Consider the following 22,280-nt stretch of genomic DNA (forward strand, 5'->3'; position numbering starts at 1 on the left):
TCTGATGGTGTCATGCGCAATAGGGATGGGCCACGTGGAGATGCCGCCATCTTTTTTTAGTAAGAAGGCTTGTGTGACCTACGCATCTGCATGAGCGGATGTGCATTTAGAGCCTGCAGATCATATGTTGGCTTGATCATGTGGTGGGAGGGAAGGAGCAGGCTCAGCAACCATTAATGACTGAATTGGCCGATATTTTGTTGGTAGCCCTGCGGTGGAATCTGCCACACGGGTGATCACCCTACATCAAAGCATTGACTCTTTTCCCATCACAGAAAGATTTCCAGGAAGAAACTCCCAAAAAATGCTAGATAGAATTACAATGGAATTCCACCAAATGGAAGCACTTGTCCATCAAATGAAACTTCATGGACTTTAAAGGGGGGGGGGGTGTCTATGTGTCCTTATATGTGCAGTCTTAGAGTGATTTATGCAAGCAACATTTGCGTGCTAGAATGATCTGTCACTGCAAATACATGCATGCTGACATACTGTACCTCCTAGAATGTCAGGCAGAGAAAGGTTTGAACTAGTCTGATCTCTAAAATACAGAGGGACTTCCCCCCGTTAGGCAGCCTTCACCTATGCAAATTTCCGGCTGCAGATTGAAGTGGCCCTGCTCCTTATAAGCTGTATTACATGATCTGTCTTGTTTGACTTTCTTTGGAAAATATGCAGTAGATTAAAATGACCAAAAATAGGGTGAACCAAATGAGATCAACTCAAGTGAATTTCCATGGCTCTATTCTAAGCAAGTATAAACTTGTATCAAATGGCATATACTTGGTGACCAGAAGAAACAGCAGCAGCTCATAGAAAATGCAAAAAGTCATATTCTGAGTTTGGTAAACTGATTTCTTCTGCAGTGAAACCATGTTATGAGCAATATACATTTTGTACATTAGATTCTGAAAGGTTCCAAAAGCAAAAAAAATAATGTTTGACAATGGATTTTTGGTTAGGACAGCATTAGTACATTCTTTTTTCTTTCTTTTCTTTTTTCCCTTTTGGAGGCATGTCTTGTGACCCTTGTGGAAGATACACATTCTAGACATGAGTGTGCAAGAAAACCTCACACATTCTTCGCACATGCCTTCCATATGAGAGCGGAGTTCTCTTCCAACCTGTATGATGTCTCCATGATTTTTTTTTTAACTAAGAAAAGCTCTCTAAATGTGTTTGGTTCAGTGCCATCAATTATTCTCACAGTTTTATTTTTCTTTTCTACTTCTCCTCCTCCTTTTTATTTTTCTGAGCTTCCTAATTTCTTTCTTGCAAAACATTCATTTCCCCCAGCAGATGTAATACTGTGCTTTCCATGTAATCCATTTCAGCTTTACTGTTCTAAGTTCATCCACAAGTTTGCAGTCTTGCTTGGGCAAAAGTGGTGTCCATGTCACACGGTTCAATGTTGACTGTCCTCAAATCCAGTTGATTTGAATGTCTGTTTAGCATTTTTCTGATTCTATCAGCTTCATTTTTATTATTTTTATGAACCAAGCCAAGTTATTTGCAGGCAGTTTTAAAATGCATTTATTGCATTGATGGCATACCTTCCTTTTCACCCAAACAGCAAATGGTTCACACGGGGTTCCTTGGCAGTCCAGTTTCCGCAAGCTTCCTGCATCATTTGGTTTCAGACCATGTGATGGGGCCGATTTTGTTCTGTCTTCCAACATATATGTGACCTTTTTGTGTAGAAAAGGCTACTTTTCGATCAGATGAGGAGGTGTGGCCAAAGAAGCTGTCAAATATAACATTTTAGGGTCATGCTTGTAACAATTATATAGGAATACAAAACACCCTAGGACAGCCTTCCCTGTGAGTATGCCCTCCAGGTGAGCTGAGCTAGGACTCCCATCATCCCCAGCCAGTATAGCCAATGGGGGTGTGATAAGAGTTGCAGTCCAACTCATCTGGAGGGCACCAGGTTGCTTCTGGGTCTTTGAAGAGGCAGCATCACTGGGCAAACAATGTAGGGGAGAAGGAATAGAAGCCAGAAAGGAAAGCTGAGAGAGATGCCACTGCCAGCAACAACATTAACAATGAGAATTAATTGTCATATTGGCCCAGAGGAGACACCATTGCTTTTGAAGTTAACAGTGTTTGGCAAACAGAGAGGAAATCAGACTGCAGGCTGGGATAGCTTGGAAGGATAACTTGCCAGTTTTCATTGAGTTCACTTTGGATTTTATGCACCTGACGATACTCACCTGGAAAACAAAAAGCCCAGGTGAATTGGAATGGGCCTTGGTTCCAGGTAAACATGCTCAGGCTCACAGCATAAACACCGGTTATTTGGCTCAAGATAACTGGCCAACCCTGGAGAAGAGGCATCTGACTTTATGCAGGAGCCACGTACAAGCTTGCGGGTTGGTTGAGGGGCACTTGCACCATGCTGCTCACGTTCCATTTTTTTCTTAAGAAGTGATTTTTAAATGAAACAATTTAAATAATATATCAAGAACCAACCGTTAATGACAGGACAGTTCTTTTTTTAAAACTTGTTATGATATTTTAAGGATATCCTTTTTGAAGTCCGTTACTTTGTTCTGTTTCTGCTTTCTGATTTTTAAACAGATTATCACTGTTGTATCATATGTGACACAATGGCAATTTTATACCACTGTATAGAGGAAATGAATTCATTAGAAAAGTCACGGCAGTAGATCTGCAGTCCTATATACATTTAGCTGTGAGCAAATCCCAGTGTACTCAGTGGGGCTTATTTCAGAGTAGAAATGTAAATAATTATATGGTAAATATACTACCAAAACATCTTCAAATACCTTTGGTTGCATTTGATGCAAAATAAATATTACAGTTCTTGATTTCTGTCATTGTAGTGTGCCATGACGGGTGGCACTTTCAGTGATTCGTTCTTTAGTTTAAAAGAACAATGATACAAATAACAAAGGGCTGAATTTGGAAGAGCTATACTGTTGTTGCTGGTTCTCTCCCCCCACCCCACCCCACCTTTCTTCAGCTAATGGGTCAAAATGGATAAAAGAAAACACTTCTTTTCAGAAGACATGATTACTTTATTCACTAGCATAAGGTGATGGCCATCTGCTTGGATGGCTTAAAGGGTTAGATAAATTTACGGAGCTGAAGTCTGTCAACAGCTATTAACCCTGCAAGCGTTAAGCCAGTCTGCTGCAAGATTGTGAGATGCAAGGGACAAACAGCACAAAGAAGGCTACTATCATGATTTGCTCATGAGTTTTCAGGGGCATCTGTCTGGCCACTGTGGGAAGCAAAACTCGATGAGATGGGCTTTGGCCTGATCCAGCAAGGTTTTGAGAGGAAGCCTCCATCCTCCAGATGTTATTGAATGGATGTTTCTATGCCCCCTGCCAATTGGCTGTGCTGGCTAGGCCTGAATCTGATAACATCTGGAAGGTCAGAGTTCCTCAGCTCTGTTCTAGTCCTCTAGTACATGAACCACTGCACATTGTAAGCAGAAGACTGGATCCGAATGGATTCTTCTTCCAAGACGTTCGTTTGCTAGCATTTTTTTCATTGTGGCACCTATTGTGTTTTATGTGACTATTGGATTGTTCTGTGAGATTATGAATAGAGCAGTTCCCATCCTTGTTCATTCAAGCTACCACCTGCGTTCTCAGCATCATGTTCATTACGTCTCAAGTGCCCCACTGTGAGAAGGGAAGTTGAAAAAAGATCCTTGGGTATGTACACACTTCATGATACAGCAGAGAGGTAGTAAAACCTCAGGGTATCTTGTAAAAAAAGTAATCATGGATCTTAAGAAATAAAATAAACAATAGTATATAGGCCCTTTGACAATTTCAAGCAAGCCTCTGTAATTATTTAGCTGCTTTTCTTTTAACAGCTCCTTCTCTGCTTATCATTTCAGTCTGTTACTCTGGGAACCAGGATATATACACAAAAACACTCAAGTTAGAAGATTTGCCCAAATCGGCTAGCAATCTATGTGTGGCCTTCAAGTTATTGCTGTCAGGTTTACTATTCAGTGGCCATCATTTTACAGCTGTCAATCTTATCAGTTGTTCAGTTCTAATCAGCAGTTGCTGATATAGTAAAAAGAAAAGGCGCTGCACAGTCCATGGAGAATATTGTTTGTAAAACACAGTGGCTGGGTTTAGACAGCATATATCCACCACTCAAGGATTAAGGGTGGGTTGAATGTCAGTTGTTATGGAACTATGATTATTATTGAAATGTGGATTATCACATCATCTGAACCCAGCCTGGCTAACAAGCCATGATTTGTTAACCATGAATAACCCAAGAAGAGAAACCATGAATCGTTAGTGTGGCTGCATTCAGACAATACAATAAATCATTTGCAGCCACAACTTGTGGTTCAGTGACAAGCCACATTTAACTCATACTCAACTCTTGGGCATGGATTATTGTGTTATCTAAACTTAGTCAGCAGGATATCTGAAGCATGCCATTGGATCCCAAGGCTGTAGGGCAGAAAAATCGCACTGCATAGATTTCCTGGGATTGTCCTAGTGTGGTGGCTGCATGCATAAGATCTTCAAGCAGCTGCTAGAAAACCCATAAACTGTCACAGGCGATATGCTGGGATCATGAGCACCTCTGTGCTGCTTTCTTTGTAAACAGTTGATCGGAGCTTCAGATAATTCCAGGCTAATTACTGGTCTTTTCAGGAATGGGGTCTTTTTAGTATGTTAATTAGATCTTGCAATACGGAATGACCCACGTGTACTGATCATCCCAAGAAAGCTAACAGTATGACAATGATGATATTCATCCTCATTCTCGTGTTGAAAACAGATGCAATTTAGATTTGTCTCCCCAATTCATCCTGCCAAACGCACATCTTCCAAAAAATATTCTATCGTTCTGCAGAAATAAGGGCTCTGGAGACAAACTGCAGGAACAGTTTTGGGGGAGGGAGGGCCAAAGCCACGTTAGCTGTTTTACAGTGTACCTCTTTCTGCATTGCAGTTCCCTCCCCGTTAAAGATCGTCATGTAGACAGTGCTTCTCCAGTGTATCAGGCTGTACTTAAAACTCAGAACAAGTCTGAAGATGAGCTTGAGGACTGGAGTCGCCGTTCTTCCCACTTGCAGTCCAAGTCCTTCCGCATCCTGGCTCAGATGACAGGAACTGAGTACAGTAAGTCAGACTGGGAAGTGCCAGTTCACCTCTTGGATAGAATTCTTTCTTTCTCCTGCCTCTTTGATATACCAGGAGTCAAGGATCCCAGAGATCTTCCTTTCCAAATTCCACTGCTGTGAGCTAATACAGATCTCCGACCAGTATAAGCTAATGTCCCAGGTTTCTGTTAGGAGAGAACTCGGTTAATCTCATTAGAACTGATGATAGACATGAGGCCTTTAAAAGAGTTTTTTCTCTTATCATTTTTCAAATTTAATTTAATTTAATTTAGAAGTCTAAACTGTATCACATTAGCAAAGGAACTAGAATTATGTATTTATTCATTCAAAAGTGGTTTGTAACAGCACACAGCAAATGCAACCTACAATGGAGCTCAATTAAGGAAACTGAATAAGTAACTAGAATATGTGTTGGGAAGTCAGAAAAATCAACCTAAGAAAGACACACAAAAGTCCATGGCAATAAAGGAAGGTTGTACCATCCTTAAGGAAGGAATGCAATTCCTTCCTTCCTTCCATCCATCCATCCTTCCAGAAGTAGATAGTTTCAGGGCCGTGGCTGTAAAGGTCCAGCTTCTAGCAGCAGGAGTTTCTACTTCACAGAGGGCCATCCCCAGGGTTGGGAGGGTCTCTTGGGCAAGGTGACCTTCATCACTACGCTGGCACTGGTTCCTAGCCCTCTCTCTCAGGAGGCAAACAAGGGCTTCTCACGAGCTTATCAGAAGCAGAGGTCGGCACCAGTTGGGGCAAGTGGTGCTGCGGAAGGAAGGTGCCTAGGCTGGCCATCTGGAGCATCTGCGGTCTTAATTCTCTTTAGGCTGGTCTTGATTACGGAGTGCACAGGCTTGGGTGTTGGCCTGAGGGTGCCACGTGGTGCTGCAAGACCTGGGGGAGGAGGGAATTGCCCCAAATCAGGCAGCGGACTGCTAAGTTTGTGGTCCTATAACTCCCCCCCCCCCCCCCCCGGTTGCCTGTACTCATCCCATTTTGTTCAAAAGGGCTTCCCAATTTCCTGGATAGGCTTTCTGGCAGGTTCAGGTAGCTGCTGAACAAAAGAGAGGGTGAGTTGCTTTCCTTCCAGGAGCTTCTGTAAGTTAGCTTAGGAGTGAAGGCATGAGGCTGGGGATCATCTCTTTGAAGTGCCAGATGACCTTTTCCAGTGGCATCGTCTAGATCAACTTAGTGGCCCTCCTGATGCTTTGATGTACAGGTCCCATCCTTCCTCACAATTAGCCATGCTAGCTGAGGTTATTCCCCCGCCCCCAATCTAGACATTAAATGCCATAGACGCTTATGGAAAGTTACACACCAACTCTCAAGATCTACTCTAATGGTTGTCCTCTGTCACGTTGGACACGGTGGAACAAAACCATTGCATGACAGTGCCTAACATGATGACCTGGTGGTCCAGGAAGAGAGGAATGGGCGAACATGAAGTTCTTCATATTCCCCTTTGATTTTCCTCATTTGCATTCCACAGTTCTACAGCGGTCTGGCTCATTTTTTGAAGTGTGCCTTTTTCTGCTTGAACATGTGTATTCTTTCCATAAACTAAAGCATGAAAATTCTGATTGGAGGGGGATGGACCCTTGCACACACTTCTGAATGCAAGTACACATTTCCAAACAAGAGTATTCCTGTTTGTGTTTGGGATTGTGAGTAAGACATATTCTCAAGAGTTGCAAACTGGACCACATTTTTCTTACATCCCTACAGGAGAATTGCACAGTGGCAGCTTTTGGTACCAGCAAGAGAAGTGGGGCCAAGTTCCCATTTTTGATCTCTGGGTGCAGGTTATCCAGTTGGGCTGGAAAGATAATGTTCAAAATCAAAACAGTTTGTAGACAGAATATGCTGATGGAATGCGCATTTCGTTGCAACAAATCATTTCCAAATTTCAAATTAAGGAGGAATAGAAAATGTCACAGAAGCTTTTTTTATCATATCATAAATTCTGTCCTCTGATTCTATAGCATTGTTCAGTTTGGTCATTAAGAATTTGGGGGGGGGAACTACAATGAAAATCAAAATGGCACAAAAATGGAGACCCAAGTGGCTCTCTATGTTGAAAATTGGGGTAAAGGAATTTGGAATACTCATTATGCATTAAAACTAACACTTTAACCAGAATTTGGAAAGGAAGAAAAATTAGAAATATATTTTTATTCAGCATAGTTCAAGTCGAGAAATTATCATCTAGCTACAACCAACCCTGTGATGGAAGAGGTCCCTCACAACACTTGAGTAAAGAAACACAAAATCGTATTTCCACTGTTTTCACATATAGAAAATCAGTTTACTGGCTATTATTTTCCTAATTATTAAGACTTTTTATGCACCATGGCCAGACGACCCGCTTTGTTGCAGATTTGTGACTGGCTCTCCCAGCTGCTTTCACAAACGGCAGACATGCTGGGTGGGGGCCATTTAGATTGCAAGCACAACACTTGAGTCAAGGATTAAACTTTCTTCGAGCAAATCCCCTGAAGATGCAAAAGCTTATCCCTCCCTGTAAAACTGCTGTTGTGTACAGATAGGAGAAAATACAGGTACAATGTGCAGCTGTATGTTTTCTCTTCCTTAGCTAATAGCAGCTTTGGGAAGGTGATTCTCACTGAGAAATGGATGCAGGGAAGAGGGAGAGAAGGCAGCATTGAGAAATCCAGTTCGGAATCTCTTCTCTCACTTTTGCCCAAGCTGAAGCCCCCAGTTGCACTGAACTCCAATTACCACCATCCCAGCCAGCATGGTTCTGGTTGGGGATAATGGAAATTGTTATCCAACTGATATGGTAGGCACCAGCTTGGGGAAGGGTTTGGCCCCATGGAAGCCTGAACTGCTGCCTCATTTCTCCTTGTAGTTACATTATGAGGTTCTTGTTTTTTCCGCTAATGGCATCAATTTCTCACCTGCAGTGCAAGATCCAGACGAAGATGCCCTGAGGAGATCAAGGTAGGCAACTAGCAGCAAGTATTATGGCCTTCTCTTTAGCAATAACCAACACTTAATGCTCTAAACCAGCATTAATTTGACCATGATAAAATTAGATTTTTTTTTCTTTATAAGCCTACTACATTTACTCAAATCACTAAAAAAATGACCAATGCTGTTGACCTAACAAGAAGCTTCAGGTTGAAAAGATGGCAAAGTCCCATAATTTCAGCAGCCTTTGCTCCGTCCTTGCAAGTCTTGGCACGAGAAATTCCCTTCTTGTTTGCAGGGGGATTCCTTTGAGCCTCGAGTCTGACGAGCATGCATGGGACATCCCTCAGTTTCGTAGGTGGGTGGAAATGTCCTATGATAGGGTGGGTCGTGCTGACCTCGTCATGAGCAATTTATTTGGATGATCCTGTGATTGGCACTTGTTTCAATGGAGATGCACAGAAGATAACGATAACGGAGTTGTTCCCAGTGATACAAATAAAACATTATTAGGTTTGTTTACCTGGAAACTAAATATGGAGGCGGGAAACCCAACTCAAAGTAACCCAACCAAGTTTATTTGGGTTGTTTCTATTCTTGTAATAATGCAGTATAAGCACACAGGACTGCTTTTGCTACTAGCGTTTGTCCGTTTTCAAATATTCAGAAGCTTGGATATTCATCCATTTCCAGGCTGCTGAGATTGTCTAGTTTTGAGTAGGCTGTAAGGCTTCACTTTGGCTCCTCCGTCCAGTTTCATAGTGGTTGCCTGAAGCAGACAAGCCTGGCCCATAACCTGCTCTCTTGCTTATGTATCTCTATCTCCCTCTCCAACGTGAGGCTCGGGTTTGTGACTTGTCTTATGGTTGTGTCTCGCCAAAGTCCCCACTGTGCTATTGTAGACTGGCTTTTATTGACATTTGCTGCCTGTGACTCTTCCAGGTATAGTTGCATTGCTGAAGCCCCTTCCCCACTGTAACTGTAGAAGCATATTTGAAGGTAGACATGGGAGCTATCATCTGCTCCCACTGGAACTGTAGAATGGTAGAGTTGGAAAGGCCTAGCTTATAAGGCTGTCAAGTCCAATCCCCTGCTCAGTGCAGGACTCAGTTAAGTCGTCCCTCTCAGTCCAGTTGCATCTTGGATGCCTCTAGTGTGGGAGAGCCCACAACCTCCCTAGTAATTTGCTCCATTGTCGTACTGCTCTGACAGTGAGGAAATTCTTCCTGATATCTAGCCGGAATCTGGAGTTTCTCGAGCCTGTTATTCTGTGACCTGCGCTCTGAGATGTTTGAGAAGAGGCGCTTTGTGACAGCCCTTCAAGTACTTGTGCAGTGCTATCCCATCTCCCCTCACCCTTCTCTTCTCCAGGCTAAACATCCCCGGGCTTTCAATCTCTCCTTGAAGGGCTTTGTTTCCCATCCCCTGATCATCTTTCTTGCCCTCCTCTGAACTTTTTCCAGTTTGCCTGCATCTTTCTTGAAGTGTGAGAACCAGAACTGTACAAAATACCCACAGAATGGGAAGAGACAAGGGATTATAACACTGTGGTTCTATCTGACCTTGTTAGACTATCTGTGCTGCAGAGTCTGTAGAATGAATGTCTCCCTTAATTCAGGAAGTGAATAGCTATATCAGATGTTATAAAATTTGTACATGGGAGGTATTTCCCCGCAGGAATCAAGATGCAGTTTTTCTGCTTGTGGATTGCCGTGTGTGGTATTTTTGGTTGCACCTACACTTGCTGCATATGCATGGGGAAGGCCTCAGAAAAATGTATATCCATCTCTGAAGGCTTTCCAGATGAATTTGCCTAACGTACCAATTCTGAAATCTGGTGTCTGTGCAAACAGAACCTCTGGGTTCTGAACCCTAACAGCTGTTACCCACGGGAAGCCATTTAACAACATCTCCTGACCATTTATCTGCTCACTGGCCATAAGGCCCTAGCGTCTTCCCTCAGCAAAAGTCTGGATGCTACCCGGAGGAGAGCAAGTTGGCCGTGAGGTGGAGCGAGTGCTGGAGAGCAGGTCTGTCCTCGCTGCAGATGACTCCGGCTCGGGTCACCTGGCAGTCATCTCACCATGGGGACTACACAGACACTGTATTTAGGACTCCTGTGTCATTATCTCTACATCAGCAACGGAGTGTTTAGGGTTCAGTGGAATTCTTCAGGATATCCCAGATCATACGACCTGACTAATGAATGTGAGATAGTGGTTCCTCTGCGTGAGTCTGAAGATGAATATATTCCTTAAGGAGAGGGGGAATTCATCAAGGAAGGAAAATTTGGCCTTAGAATGATCGGGATAGGGTTGGGCTTTGAAAAAGAAATGTGAAGGTAATAGAACCACTTTGCCTTCCCGTGTAACCCGTGGCACAACTGATTGAATGTGATTTGGAGTACGTAACGGACTTCGGTGCGTCATGTACTGTTTACTGTCAGCACTGTGCATTTCTCTCGTTTCTAAAATGTAGGCGTGCCAGCGTGCTTAGGCACTGGCCTGCATCATGACTTTGTGCATGATGGGACATCCGATTAGGGGAGCTTCATGTTCCGCCAATGAATACCTTCAACTTGCAGGCTCCGTTTTAAGAGGGTGATGATGGGCCACGGCTTGTTGTAGCAGGTTTTAAACCGTGGAGCCTCTTCCTTCCCCCCTAGGCAAGCAGACACATTCATCTGTAGTTCCAGAAAAGTTTAATGGACAAAGATGGGGTGTCCTTTCAGGTTCCCCTGTCTCCGTAGTACAGTGATAGTAGAGTCATTAACATTGCAGTTGGCTTTCACCGTAATGGGTTTTTGGAACAGCCTGCAGCCCAAGGAATCTCCTCCAACAGTCTCTGTGTGTGGTCTTCCAGAGGAGGCTAGAAGGTCAAAGACCTTTTCTTTTTAGTATTCAGGTAGTAAAATGCTTTTGCACAAGACTCCGTCTATGCAGCGTTGCAAGCCCTGAAAAACGCTTGTTCTGTGCTGCTCTCAGGCTGTGATTCGGTGCACTATCTTTTTCATGCAACACTTGACAGGGACGCCTCCATGTGGTGGCACTCCAGAACTGGCACTGACACTACCTTGTAGGTGGATGCAAAATTCAACATTGGTGCCCTCGGAGTGTGGCAATGTAGGAGAGAATTTTCTTGCTCATTAGCACACGAATGCCATTCTCTGGCTGTGTCTCACAGGGAAATCACAGTGGCAGAACGATGCTTTGTGGAACTTCCGGTTTCCTTATATTCCTTCCCATAGAATGCCTGAGTTTTTAGAGAAAAAGGGAATCAAAACAGCAATGCCTGTACACTTGTGGGTCTGGGGGCTTTAATATGCGGCCTTTCCACAGCGTCAGACGGTGCAGTGCTTCCGATTTAGAAGCGACCATTTACAGCTTCTCTGTACAGCTCTGTACATGGGATTTGTCCTGGATTATTCTGTGTGTCGAATAGCACATTTCTAGTGCAATCTCTTGAATTCTTTATCATGCTGAGATGGACTTGACATGACTGCCTGTGTGGCGGCTTTTGAAACACACACAAGTCTTGTTGGGAGCCCCCATTCATTCTGGCCGGAGCTGTTTAACTGGCAAATGGCTGCTGAGCAGAAGCTTCCCGGGAGACATTTCAGAAAACTTTAAGGAGACCCCTTAGCACAGAACTTGCATGCTATAAGGCTTGGAAGCTCCTCATTCCCCTGGACAGCAGCCTTCCCCACTCTGGTTGCCCTCCAGACATATTGGACTTCTCATCCAACCTCATCCAGCCAGCATTCTGGGAGCTTTAGTCAAACATGTCCGGACAGCACCAGGTCCAAGAATGCTGCTCTGCAACATGCAGTCTTAAGTTATCATGAGCCCATAGTCTGTCACTGTGCTGTGGATTTTCCTCCTTCCAACCCATGGTGCTGACTTCCGCCAATGGGGAAATGCTCAGTGTAACATCAGAACGCAACCAACTTTGCTGGAAAGTGTTGCGGAGGCAACATGAAGGCTGCCAGGTTTCTCCCCATTGTTGTGCCCTGAAAGACCATCCTTCAAATGAAGCTCCTGCTTTTCGTTGCCCCAGCAAGTCTTTTTTAAAAGCCTCATTTCCACTGTTAAGGCTCTTTGTTGTTTGTGCTTCTTCCAGCTTGAATGTTAGCCAAGGCCCTGTTCACATCTTACTCTGGAACTTAAAAAAAACAAACAAATCAGACTTTGATTTTTTTTTTCTTCCTGAAAGGAGCTGTAATTCATCAGGTCACTTGAACCAGCTTCACGTGGCACTGCCAGGATGCCTTCTGCTAAATGCCCCTGGATGTTCTCCTACAGAACTTTGCCATGCCAAACAAAAGGGAAAGCTGCCTCGCAGGGTTGCCTGGTTAAATGTCCAGGGAGTGTAGGTCGGAAGGGCGTGGGCAGTGAGGCCTGGCCACTTCCCATGGCTGTCACCCAGTCTTTCTACCTCTTGCTTGGGGTGGAGGAAACAAGCAACTGGGACCGTGGAGAAACCCTGCCTCTGCCTTTGGCACGGCAGCAAGCTGAGCTGCAGGGAAGGGGAAGGTGCAGGAAAAACAGGCAGGCAAAGCAGAGCCGTAGCTCAAAGCCAAGCTGAACAGAGCTGGAGCAGAAAGGAAGTGGGTCTGTTGTAGATCCCTCTCCCCCTTGTTCTTCTTGCCTCTCTCTTGGTCAGAGGCAGTGGCTGCAGGAGGACTGGAGGGCGACATGGTAGCCAACGCAGATGTCGCGCTATTTATGTGGATGGAATTAACGTGCTTTTTAATTTTTGAGGGGAATTCTGCACAGCAGCTGTGGGAGGGCCTGAGGCTGCAGGGGGCATGGAGGGATAAGCCTTCCCAGTGGAAGTCAAGTCAGAGGAGGGCCAGTTTTCCTCGGGACCGAGGCAAGGGAAACGACGGTCGACGTGCGGTGAGCAATGTGCGACCCTCCAGTGGGTTGGCCCACAACTCCCATCAGCTCTAGAGCTGAACTGCATTCATACAATTAACTGTACAGTGTATCTGGCTTTGACCCTGAGTGGCGTGTAAAAGTGAGTAGCAAGGAGCACTTGCTGATAGCTCAAGGTTGTAGATGGGACTGAATTTGTAGTGGGAATTTCTTGGGGAGACCTACCCACCCTCAGATGTGGTTCATAAATTCAGATTCTGTGGCAAGAAAGGATACCAGGTTCATCCATTCAAGTATTATTCTCCTGTGTATTGCAGAACCCTGTCATGGGAGAAGGTAACATATGAACAGGGGCCAGTGTGTATCCCCCCCCCCCCCGTTTGTGCCTGTTTTACTCCCCAGAACTGCACTAAAACAAAACATGTATTTGGGCTTAAATTTAAACCTTCATAGGTACAAACTTCAAAAATGTTGGAGTGGAAAGCTCAATAACGGCACCAAAACTGAAACTTAAATGATCAAATGACTGGTTTTTTTATTGCACGCATTTCTCTTATGTTTCCTTCTTGTCCACTCGCCTCTTTTAATTTCCAATTCTATATTGCGCCATCAAAGTACCGGTGCAATCCAGAAAAAGACCAGATCACAGAGTTGTAGCATGCCTGGCAGATCCTGGGTGTCATTAATGTCTGTAGAAAGAGATGTCAGAGTTTCAGAATCATACAGGACATAATATCTTGAAGTATTATAAACCTGCAGGGTCAGGCCTGCTGTGAGGCGGCGTGAAGCAGTTTCTACAGGCCTGCAACGTGGGTGTCGAATTGTAAAAGTGTTTGATTTATTGCCCTCCTTTTAAATAGAGAGGTCGTGTTTTCTGGGTTTTCTGCTTTAGTCCCCAAAGTGTCTTGGGCCAGCCTTGGTGCCGCTTAGCTTCACCAAGAGATCGTTGTGCCGTCTTTCATTGGCATATTTTGTTTATACGCTCTGCAGCTGCTGTGTAAAACAAGTGACTGAAATATGTGCTTGGATGTCATTTTGATGCAAAACGCTATAAGCTAAAATGCTGAAACTATTTGCCACCTGATCAGGCAGAAATTTATTGACGGTAAAAGGATGAGGCTTACATGAAGCATTTCTAGCAAAAGCAGCCCTGTCAAGCTAATCCAAACTGGGATGAAGGGACAGGAAATTGTGTTTAAATTACATCAATCATAAATTAAGTCAAACTACCCTGATTTTTCTCCAAAACTTTCCTTTTTTCCCTTTTTTGGTATTGATTTTTGAGGCTACTTGAATCCAAATAAATTGCAATTGCCCTAGTTCTTAGGCAGGGGAATGGTTCCAGCCATCCCTAACCCCTTTCTTTCTTTCCCCTTTCTTTCCCTCTTTCTTTCTTTCCCTCTTCTTCTCCCCCCTTCCTGTCTCTTTCTTCATGCCACAGGGAAAGGTTTGAAACGGAACGTAACAGCCCACGCTTTGCCAAATTGCGCAACTGGCATCACGGCCTATCGGCGCAAATCCTTAATGTCAAAAGTTAAAAATCCTATGAATAGTAAACCAATGTGCAAGAATTTTGTCCTCTAATGAATATACGGCTCTTCTGAGGTAGCACCTAGGAGCACCCCATGTATTGAGGCGCTAAGGCGTAACACTTGGTGTTGTTTCTTTCCTGGAAGTTCTTGTCTTTGTTTTCTGTTGCTAGTCTGGTTTTTCTGCACCATCCTGTAAACCTTCGGAATTATAAAATGGATTGGACTGGATTTGGTTGGCCTTCACTGCACCAAGAGTAGCGTTAAATTGCTGGCTAGCTTAGCTATTGTACTGATTAGCTTTTAAATGAATGTAGGATGAAATGGGAAGACTGACAGATTCCTGCGAGTAAAAGCCATAACTTCTAGAAAGTGTTCTTGCTGATTAAATAAAATTGGGACTAGGAAGTTGGAAAGGAGAATGTATTGAGCCTTGGCCTTGGGGTTCGCCAAATATGTAGACCTCTTAGTTGGCATAGGTCAGTTATGTCATTTTAGATAAGACACTTGCTGTCCTGGGTTTAATTTATTCTTATTTCTTGTATGTGGCATATCTTTACAAGTCCAGGCTTTAACATGTCGCCTTCAAAAGTTGAAACTTGCTATGAGTATAATGTTTGGACGGAAGTAGCTCAGGAACTACGGAAGCAAAAGGCACGAGGTAGTACCTTGTCAAGTTGACCTAGAAAAAGTGAGAATATATAAGATAATTTGTGCACTGAGGTTTTTTGTTGCTGTTTTTAAAGCATGGCATAACTTCTAGACATAACTTTGCCTCTTATGTATTGCTGCTGCTTTGAAACCCACTTTTTCTGTACATAGCAGTGTGGTTTACTTGAAATAAAGAATCTAAAAACAGATGAATTTATGTGCCTTTTTACCTTAAGTATCTTGCTTCATAAGGTCAAAATCCACTTTTAATAGAAAAGGAGGAACCTGTATTCTCATTGCTTAATACTAAATGCAAAAGTCCTGCTATATCACAAAGCAAAGAGAAAGAAAGGAAGGAAGTCACAGAAACCCTGAATGATGAAATTGCTGTCCAGTTGAGCGAACTTGTTTTTTGTTAGGGTATATCCAGACTGAGATCATAAGCTAATGTATGTTTTATGTACACTCAAAGCCATGCACCCCAAAATATAGTCTGGGGGCTACATTTATGGGAGGAAACAGGTTTCCCAACTCTGATACTGTGTGTGAAAACATAGACTTACACAGGACTACCTGTGTGTATGGACCCTGTCCAAAAAAAAGAGAGAGAGAGAGAGAGAATTTGCACCAAATGGAGGCCAGAAGGAGAATGCAGGCTGGATTTATTTAATGCCTCTTCCTTCTTCCTGCCACACAGCTGGTTGGCACAACAGCTGGTCCCGTGTTTCAACTACATTCCCACAGCCCAGTCCTGGCTGCTGTCTGTGGGTGCAACTAGAACGTGGCTATTGATTTCAGTGGCTTCAACAGACCTACATCTGGCTTGCAGCTTGGCAGCTTTTCTCGCAATGGACTGCAGTTTTGTGGCCGTGGGAGTGCCTTGCTCACCAGCACTCTCCTTTGATCTGTGCATCTTCAGCACTCTCCTTCTCGGCTTTTGCATGAAAGCCTGGACCAGACCTTCCTATCATGGGTCTGGATAGAATTTTCTCATTGCCCATTTGCTTGGACACCCTCCAGCTTTCCTGCCTTTGCTTCGGGTGCCACTTTCTCCCTTGCACTTTTATTCCCCTACCCCCATTGCCCCTTTTTCTCAGCAAAGACTCAGTTTAGTTACTCCACAATCACCTCTCAAATCTCCCTCCCCCTCTTATTTTTTAAAGAAACATACTGCATTGACATTATTTCACCAAGTATATGAACAGTTATTTGTACCGAAATGCGCATTGCTCCAGACTACCCCAAAATATGTTCTTACTGCAGCTGCCTTGCTGCCTGTGTCTCCTTGGGCAAAGTACAAGGACAGGTCCAAGACGTTTTGCTTCCGGTGGAAAAGACCGTGTCCCCTCTCAACTCCAGTCAGTGTACAGAAGATGGATAGCTGGTGATGGGGTAGCATCCCTCACCTGGAGGAGAGCAGGATGGTTTTGGGGGTGCAGGGCAGCCTGCATGACACTTACAGCTCTGTCCCTCGTCACCTTTCCACCACATCCTTCTGCCTGAGGGCAGCCACCTCACTCTGCCTGATGGAAGGGCTGGCCCTAATAGGGGTGAGGAAGGGGAAGCCTATGGGTCTGGAAGGCAGACGCGCGCATTAATTGGAGAGATCCAACACTGAGACCTGGGCCAGACACACTGTAGAACAGACACCCGGTGTGGTGCCAGATGTGTTGGGCTGTGCAACGCCCATCATTCACAGCCACTAGCAGTAAAGAGCACATCTGGAAGATGCAAAACTGCTGTTGAAGGTAGCAATAAGACGTGCTGGGAGGATGGACTAGATGGCGCCAGCCTAGAGCAGAGGTTGGGGGCTCTGGCTATGAATGCCTCCGTCCTTTGCAAACTTCCTGAAAATTGAACCACAAAGAAAAACCCTGCATAGTAAGCAGAGGAGGGAATGGAAATCTTTCATCCCTGTGGTGCAAATGTCTGCGGGCTTTTATTTATTTTTAATGTGGCAAACTGTTTGTGGGCCTCTTCGAGCAGCCTGCACTGGTGGGTGGTGCTGCCTGACTGCCCATTTAATTGTCCTGAATGTGTAAGGCAGGTCAGGGTACCAGGGAACTGAGGCAGGACACGCCGGCCGAGTACCAGCCAGTTTCCCCTCACATAGGGCAGCCATATTGCCTGACTGTTTTGACATGGATAGAACTCACCGTTAATGGGTTTTTGCTGTGCTGGAATGACAAGCGACGCAGTGCCTGTCCCCCTTCATCTTCGTGTTGCTTCCACCAGCTCTGCTTTTAGGAAGGACATGATTTGGCTAAATTGGGGAGGGGAGTCCACTCCTCTTTATCCTCCCAGTACTGGATGCAGACTCTGTCTGCATGAAGCTTTCTCACTTTGTTAACGTGTGTACATCACAGATTTGAACTAGTTTAGAAGAGTGCTTGAGAAGCAGAAAAGCACTCTGTCCCACTACAAAGTCCAGTTTTCTTCTGCGGAAGCTGTGCCTGATGTAGAAAACTGCAGCTTGCTTGTACCAGGGAGCTGCCCTGCATCTCACCAGGTGCCCACAAAGAGTACACCCTGCTTGTTTCTTAAAATCTCTCAGACTTCAAAGGCAACAGAAGAATGGGGCATTGTGCCAAAGCTTTTGAAATAGAAACTCAAGCAGAGTGGGTGAAGTCTGTTTCCTTTCCGCAAGATCTCAGCCAACTCCCAGCCTTTTCCTTGAAGTATTTGCAAAGCAGTTTTTCAAAATCCAGTGCAGTTGCAGTGGCCGAGAAGACGGAGTTGGAAAGAATGCTCCAGGGTGAGTGAATGTTGCCCATGCGTGTCTCTGGACCACAGGGCTAAGTAGCAAACCAAGGGATAAGTTGTTAGTAGTTGGACTGCGGTGAGTGTGGCTGTGTGTCCGTGCGTGTGCTTTGTGGCAAAGCAGCCTTTCCAGCATGGTCCCCCTCAGGTGCGTCAGTCCAGTTTCCATTATCCTTTGCCAGTATGGCTGGCTGGGGGTGATGTAAATGAATCCAACTCATCTCAGGTGAACTTACCAGAAGGTGGGTAGGAGTCTTTCTGTACAAGGCACTTGTGATTCCTCCTCCTGTTGGTTTGCAGGAGCCTTCCATAATCTTGTCATCTTTTGTCATGGGCCTCTCCCATCCTTTCCAGCCATTTCCATGGCAATTTTTTAGATCAAGGAAAGCGTGGTATTATCTGTGAGTGGCAGCATGAAACCCACATGTATCTGCCATGCCACTGCACCTCCTAGTGGTTGTATAATAGAACATATAGAAAGGCAGAGAGAAAAACCCAGGAAAAAAGCATGTGTAAAGGAGCTGATCTTAATCCCACAAAGAATTCTGAAGCAGAAGCCTGGATAAAGTGGTGGGTAAAAACCTCATGTAGAAAAGCCCTAGAACTATCAGGATCAAGCCAGACATCTCTACAACTCTGTGCCAAGTGTTATCTGTCTTGGACTCTGGATCATGGCTCATTTCAGAGTTCAGGTATTTTGCTATATTGTTAACTTTGCTTGTTGACTGGGCCAACAGAAGGCCTTCTTCCTGGGCCATTTCTGTGCTATAATGAAGCTTTCAACATTGAAAGCCGTACCCCGATCAATTTATTGAATCCTTTTGGCCAAAGCAGGCTTCGGGGCATATCTATGCTACATCAGTTTTTCAGTCGGTTTCACTGCAATGGCTTCTTCCTCCTCCCAAAGAATCCTGGGAAGAGTAGTTTCATGATGATGCTGAGAATTTTTGCTGGACCCTTTCAAGAAAACTGTGGGCCCCAGAGTTCTCTAAGGAGTTGCACGGACTCTATTTGAAGCCTGTGGTATAGATATACCCGCTGGCCGATGCTTTCAGTTGCTTTAACAGTAAATTCAGGGCTGTGTAAGTAAATGCAGAGATGACATTGCATTTGGTATTGGGCTCTAAATTCAGCATCCTGAAATGTCACCTTTTTTCTTTTTTTAAGGTGACTTTCTAGCCCATATAGATGCATTAATAATAATAATAATAATAATAATAATAATAATAATAATTAATAGTTTTTTTGCTGTTTGGGGATCCGGGTTCAGACCATATGGAACACCAACCCTTCCCACGATGACTAAAAGCAGACTATATTATGAAAACCAGAAAATATGTATTTGCATACATTTGTATTAAGTGAGGTGTTCCATTTGCCTCGCAGCAAATTTAGAGGGTACCCTTGGAGTGGAGTTCTATTTTTTGCAAATGAACACACAGCCCTGACTCAAAGGAGTGGATGTTGTGGACATGAAGGCCCAGCAGTCACTGCCTCTTGGAGTGACTTTTATATGACTGGCTGTTAGCACATGACTTTATAGTAGCTTCCTGGTCTACCTTTGCCAGTTTTCCATGCAGCTGCTGCAGTCTTTTCCCCTCACTAACCAAGACGTTTTTCTGACTGAAGACGTTTCTCCCGTGCTTTGCTGGCTGGGTTGCCCAGGACTCTGCCCCTGGTTCCAGAGGCCATGGCATTCATTCTGGAAAGGACACTAACTTTTGTGTCTGGGGAAAAGAGGAAGAAAGAGGTATTATTCTGCCCCCAAAAGATGAGTTGATGAACTAGCACTCTGTATTCTTGTGTCATAGGATGGCAGCTATACTGACAAGCATTTGACCCTCTCAGTCTGGATAATGTGTTGAATACCTCTTTATCTGCATGTATCACGGCATGCCAATGGTTGCTTTATAACTGAAGAAAACAGTTTGTTCCCCAACTCGCTCTCCCTTCTCATGCCAGACTCACAAAGTAATGTATGGCTAGGGCCCCAAAACCTTTACTAACTTCAGCAGGGATGGTTTGTCCCTGGGATAAATTATTGCCTTAACGTGGGATCAGATTCCATCATAAATGAAATCAAAATGCTTCACACTAGCCTCAGCTTTTAGATGACTCCCAGATGTTATTCCAAAGTTAAAGTCATTGGTGAACGGCCATGAAAAATGCAGCCCGTAATGAAACCAAGAAGAGGTGGAAGGCACTGTAACAGACTGTAGCCAGAAAGGGCTGGTTCACACACGCAAATACCTTGCTTGATTAGTCAACCCTTGGCAGCTCTCGGCTGAATGTATCACTGAATCTATGGGAAAGCACATTGTCCGAGGTGATGAGGAAGACCCGATTGCGGTGACCGGTTTGTCTTGGCTGACCAGCACATGCAAAGCATCACTCAAGGCTTTAGTGCGAACTCGCCCTGGGTGTCCCCTTCAGAAGCTTTACTGATGGGGTCTGAATGGTCAGCAATTTTGTTCCCTTCCATCTGCTCAGATATTGGCACTATATCTGATATGGCCCACTGGCCTGAAATCAAGAACAGTTTGGGTCAAAATGCTTGGCACCTACAGTAGAAAATTATTTAGGGTGAAGACTTGCTTATTGAGATCTGAACTTGTGGGTCCCTTTCGACACAACTCTAAATCACTTCCAGTTTTTCTGTATTACTGTAAAAATCACATCCTGTTTTTCTGTGTTGCTGTAAAGAACTGTATTTCCCTCCTCTTTATTTCATATCATTCTTTCTCATGTTAACATTCACAACTCCTCTGTCGTCATCATTCAGTAGCTCCCTTGATACAGACACTTAAAGAAAAGGTTTAGATTAGGATGATTCATGGAGCCACTTTCTCCCACTGCAAGATGGCCAGGGAATAATTCCCTCTGGCAAATGGAGCTGCTCGGAAGGTGATCAGCTGCAGAATCCCGCAGGGAGAATTTTCTATTCTTGTCTCTGTGGGTTCAAGTCCATGGCAAAGCATTCCTTGCTGCTTGGCAGGGTGACATATTCAACTAGCATGTATTCCAGTTACATCATGCCTTGGTCGTTTACTCTTTGGTAAATGGTCATCTGCATTCAACCATCATGGATTTGGTATTTAAACAGAGAATGTTCTAGTTTATTGAGCAAATGGTTCCCTATGTATGCCTAATTATATTGTTCTCTACAGAGTGAGAGGCACTGAAATACAACTGAGCAACTTGGGGCTCACCACAGGCTTTGAACTACAACTCCCATCACGCCTCAGTAATGGCTATGCTAGATCAGGCTGGTGGAAGTTACAGCCCAAAGCATCTGAAGGGCTGCAAGTTGCCCACTCCTGCAGTAGGACCCAGCAAACAAGATGGTAGGCATGTCATGAGCAGGGCCGACTGGAGCCGGGGGTCAGACTAGATGGCCCAGGAGGCCCCTTCTGACTCACTCTCATTCTGTGTTTCTAAGATTTGTTTGTCAGCTCAGTGAATCCAAGGCTTTAGATCCAAAGGGTCCCTTCTATGAGCAGAAGCCTCCTTTTATTGGTGGAGAGACAGATTTGGTAGAGGATCTTGCAGGTGGAGGAAGGCAGGGGAAGATAATTTTCATGGGTTTCCCTCCTCTTATACCACAACGTTTCCCACACGCTTCCAGAATGTTCCACACCCTACAGAGCCGCTTTTTAAGTGGCATCAAGAGGAATGTGGAATTGCCAAAAATTGCTAAAACGTCACAGAATCAGAGCTGCCCATTACTTGTGGAACATCCCGATGTGAGCCTTTTAACAGGGTGATGCCAAAAAAGTCCATGGAGTAGGAGAAACAGATACATGGCTCACATCTCCCCTTAGGTGACTATAGGCTATAAAGTCTTTTTGTTCCTTCTCTTTTCCATAATTGTAGAGGCCTAATGCTGCTAGAAGCCTAATCTTTGGTCTTGCCTTTGGTCTGGATCATTTGCTTTATTTTGCTGTAAATTTGGCTACATTGGAAATAAACAGTGGTTCAGATCTTTTTCGAGCTTGATTTTGAAAGTTCTTGCATGCTCTTCGGTTCTTGGTATATTATTTTAACACTTCATTCTGTTCACAGACTACTCTTTCTAACACACACTCACACCCCACCACCCACCCCATTCCATTGGACTGCTGTTCTCTCTTTTACCTTGCACAGTGGATTGGCAATTTGGCTCGTTCGTAGAGCTTATTTGTGTGGGGAGTTTGTAACTCTGCTTCTGGGCATGGACAAGGATTTCCTGTTCCCAACTTGAAGTCTCTGGGCTGGTTGAAATACCTGCCTTGAATACAAATCCCACCCAAGTTCAGAGGGCGCCCACGATGAAGGGGTTGGTGTGGCCATGTGACGTCGCAGAGCTGTGGGGTTGATGATTCCCCTGCTTCCCTGTGTGGCCATGTGAGCATCACACTTCCAAACGAA

At 44.4% G+C, this 22,280-nt stretch overlaps 1 protein-coding gene across 2 annotated transcripts in view; it reads left to right on the forward strand.

The window, feature by feature from the left end:
* LDB3 (LIM domain binding 3) overlaps positions 1–15,320 on the forward strand; it is a 96,718-nt gene extending 81,398 nt beyond the window's left edge. For both annotated transcript variants that reach the window (XM_044420371.1, XM_044420369.1), the window contains 3 exons: positions 4,963–5,132; positions 8,050–8,086; positions 14,375–15,320. In XM_044420371.1, the coding sequence (XP_044276306.1) occupies positions 4,963–5,132; positions 8,050–8,086; positions 14,375–14,471 (304 nt within the window). In that variant the 3' untranslated portion in view covers positions 14,472–15,320. The remainder of the gene's footprint in view (positions 1–4,962; positions 5,133–8,049; positions 8,087–14,374) is intronic.
* The last annotated feature ends 6,960 nt before the right edge of the window (positions 15,321–22,280 follow it).

The sequence above is a fragment of the Varanus komodoensis genome, unplaced genomic scaffold, assembly GCF_004798865.1.
Source record: "Varanus komodoensis strain SLA01 unplaced genomic scaffold, ASM479886v1 scaffold11, whole genome shotgun sequence".
NCBI classification, from domain to species: Eukaryota; Metazoa; Chordata; class Lepidosauria; order Squamata; family Varanidae; genus Varanus; species Varanus komodoensis.